Source organism: Peromyscus eremicus, chromosome 14 (genome assembly GCF_949786415.1).
Source record: "Peromyscus eremicus chromosome 14, PerEre_H2_v1, whole genome shotgun sequence".
Classification (NCBI taxonomy): Eukaryota; Metazoa; Chordata; class Mammalia; order Rodentia; family Cricetidae; genus Peromyscus; species Peromyscus eremicus.
The window spans coordinates 62,170,056-62,173,750 of record NC_081430.1 but is presented as its reverse complement, the minus strand read 5'-3'; the positions used below and the strand labels follow the sequence as shown (position 1 = coordinate 62,173,750).

General features: G+C 41.7%; 1 gene segment (V, D, J or C); it reads left to right on the top strand.

Annotated features, from left to right (window-relative positions):
- The first annotated feature begins 1,046 nt into the window (after positions 1 to 1,046).
- LOC131923954 (immunoglobulin heavy variable 1-3-like) lies at positions 1,047 to 1,627 on the top strand. The segment is given in 2 exon segments: positions 1,047 to 1,158; positions 1,242 to 1,627. Coding segments are annotated over 2 exon segments (432 nt in total).
- The last annotated feature ends 2,068 nt before the right edge of the window (positions 1,628 to 3,695 follow it).

Here is a 3,695-nt window from a genome sequence, read left to right as displayed (position 1 = left end):
GGGACTGGACTAGGCCCTCTGGATACAGAAGACAGTTGTTTGGCTCGAACTGTTTGGGGGGCATCCAGGCAGGGGGATCAGAATCTGTCCCTGGTGCATGAGCAGGCTTCTGGGAATCCAGTGCCTGTGGTGTGACGCCTTGCACAGCCTTGATGCAGTGGAAAGGGGCTTGGACCTGCCTAGGCTCAGTGTGCTGGGCTCTGCTGACTCTGGAGACCTTGATTTGGGGGATGTGGGGATGCAGGGTGGCTTGGGAGAGAAGGCTGGGGGGTGGGAAGAGAGTGGATCTGTGGGTGTATGTGGAGTGAGTAGAAAATTTTTTAATAAAGAAAAATGAAAAAAACTATTCATAAATGATAAAAAATAAAAGTCTATTACCACAACAGCACCTTTTGCAGTTCCTTTGTAAGCCTCCAATTTTCAAACACAGTAAAAAAAATCTTTGTTAAATATTGCACACATTTCTATTTTCTTATTTGTTTTATTAAGATTTATTTATTTTGGATATTTAATTTTTTTTCAGATAATGTTTTCAGATCATGGTTTCACTGCTCAAATCCTTCCTGATCCTTCCTATATCCTTACCACTCAACTACACAAACATTATAGAGACAACAAAAAAAATAGACAAAAAAAGAAAAGGATAACACACACACACACAGCTAACCTGCTGGAAAAGCAAATATCAATCGCTTGCATATGAAAGAAATTGCAAGTACTCCTATTTTAGGAGTTTTTGAAACTTCCGGCTTAATTATTACCATGACCTGTGAACCAATTTTGTCATCAAGAGGACCAAATATCTCAGGTTGGGATTCGAATTTTAAATTGAGTGAATAGGCCTTAATGTTATATCCACAGAATCATAGTTCTCAGGGAGGGATACTTCCTCAGACAGGATGAGAATTGAGACCTCAGCATCCTGCTGTCTGAACTAGGATTCCTCTACCTCTTTCTTCTCTAAATGGACTAGGTCCTTATCTAAGAAGCACCCTGCCTCATGAATATTTAAATCATGTGAGTCTATACTGGTAAAACGGGGATGTCCACATCAAACAGCAGCATATAATCAGTGTCAACTCCACAGTCACTGAGCACACAAGGTCCTCACTATGGATCAGAGGTGGATCATCCTCTTTCTGGTGGCAGCAGCTACATGTAAGGGGCTCCCAAATTCAAGACTTGAGGAGGGACCATACACTTCTATGACAGAGACATCCACTCTGCCTTTCTTTCCACAGGTGTCCACTCCCAGGTCCAGCTGCAGCAGTCTGGGGCTGAGTTGCGGAGGCCTGAAGCCTCAGTGAAGCTCTCCTGCAAGGCTTCAGGCTACACCTTCACCAGCTACTATATGCACTGGGTGAAGCAGAGGCCTGGACAGGGCCTGGAGTGGATTGGATGGATTGGTGGTGGAATTGGTGATACTAAGTACAATCAGAAGTTCCAGGGCAAGGCCAAACTGACTGTAGACAAATCCTCCAGCACAGCCTACATGGAGCTCAGGAGCCTGACCTCTGAGGACTCTGCAGTCTATTACTGTGCAAGACAAGGACACAGTGTTGCAACCCACATCCTGAGTGTATCAGAAACCCTGGGGGAGCAGGAAACTGCCCTGGGACTGAGATGACAGAGAAAATTAGGCTGCAGACTTACTCAGAAACAATCAATCTCAGTGTTCCTTTGCCTGCCTTTTCCTCACAGTCCTGTAGTGCCTTTGTCAACTTTTCTGAGAATTAAGTGATGTCGATTCAAGATGTCCCCTGCAATACACCATACCTTGACTGGATCTTTATCAGTGATCACCTCCTTTGACATGCTTCTTTAATGAAACAAAAATAAAGAAAAGTCATGTCAATACATTATAAAATAAATATCTTCGAAATCTAAGAGACTGGAACTTTTGCTGGTGTAGCCGGGAATAAACTATTATATGAATTTGGACAGTAAAATACAATAAACAATATCAGGGCAAACAAAAACCCCTTCCAAAACTCAGTTTGATGTACCCAACACCACACCAAATAACTTTGTTGGAAGTTGTCCCCGTAGATTTGTGGGGAGTCACTGTACCTTTCTTAATAAAGCTAATTTTCTATACTTATTTATAGGTAATTCTAATTGAATTGCTTTGGGTAGTAGTAATCAAATTTCTTATTATTGTAGTGTTATGGATGGAGCTGAATGTCACACTGGAGTACTCAGGGTGTGGAGTTTGCTACTTTGGGCTCCTGCTCAGATAATATTGGGGCTGGAGCAGTAGGATTTCAAACTGGAAATATAAGAGGCCTGTTCATGTCATCAGGAGCCCTGTGTACTCATTCTCCTGTTTACTGCAATTGGATTGCCTTTGACACAAGTTCTAGATTGACATTGATTGACATTGACTGGACATAAGTGCATGGTACCCAATCCCCTCCCTGCTCCACACACAATTTTTCTGTTTTTAGAGGCAGCAAGGACCACTTAAGACTTCTCTTGATTCTTTGCTCTATTTTAACTTTGACATGTCTGAATCCAATCATTTCTGTCTAAGAATCCTCTTCTGTTTTTGTTTTCTTTTAATTAGGAGAGTGCACATACACCTTAACTGTACAAATGCTGAATATCAGGAACAGAAATAATACTGTCATTGATAGCTTGGCTACAATCTGACTATTTTTATTAAAACAACAAGAACAAGAACAATGACAAAGTGAGATTCTCTGGTTTAAACATTTTTTAACTCAGATCAAGTGAACAAGTTGTATAAACAAGACCCTGTGACTAGAAAATCCAATTTGTTTCCTATCTGACTGGCTCCTCTGAGAACATACGTGAGCATCCTCAGGTTGAGAGTTGGGATGCCTGTCTTCCTATCAGTATGTTTATTTTCCTCCTGGAATTTATTCTCACAGTTCATCATCCTTCGTTATCCTCTGAGATTTTCCCAGCAGATCACATGAGACTCAGGATGTGTCTCCTACAACAGGTAAAGGTGAAAAGAAATTCCTCGTCCTCCAAGGCCTTGTGTCCTCCTGCTGTCCCCTTTGCAACATAAAGTGTCAACACCATCGTGAATTTTCTTTTCCAACTATAAACCACAGAGCCAGAACAGAAAGGAAAGAGGGGCTCCCTTATCTGTGAATTCTGGAGAACCATCAACAGAAATATTGAACTTGGTATGAATGTTGGGTTGTTGTTAGATGTGAACTGACTGAACCCATGCAAGGTTCATAGAGCTGACTTCTGTGGGGACAGGCTGGACTTCTCAAGGAGAGCCAAAGCCTCCATCCCCCACAGAACTCCATTTTTTTTGCTGCCCTGATGGATCACAGTAACAGAAAATTCCTAGGACAACCTTTCTGACCTGTACGGGATTGTTGAGAGGGCATAAAACAGTCTACAAAGATTTCAGAGCAATCTCTACATGAGAATGAGATTAATCAGTTGGAGATCATGTCCTGTCAAAGTAAACACAGAGGGACATAGTCCAATATTGGATATTATGATTTTCAAATGACATCACATTCATATGATCAATAAAACTGCTAAATATTTTATTACCATGGGACAGCAGAAAGGAAAACCAAATAATTATTTGTGCAAAACCTGAGGAGCAGGTGCAGAGAGGCCATCAAGGGTGTTTCCTGACTCTACTCACAGTTTATTCCTCTCATTTAACCACATACAAGGCCCAGGAGACCATCTCCTGTGTC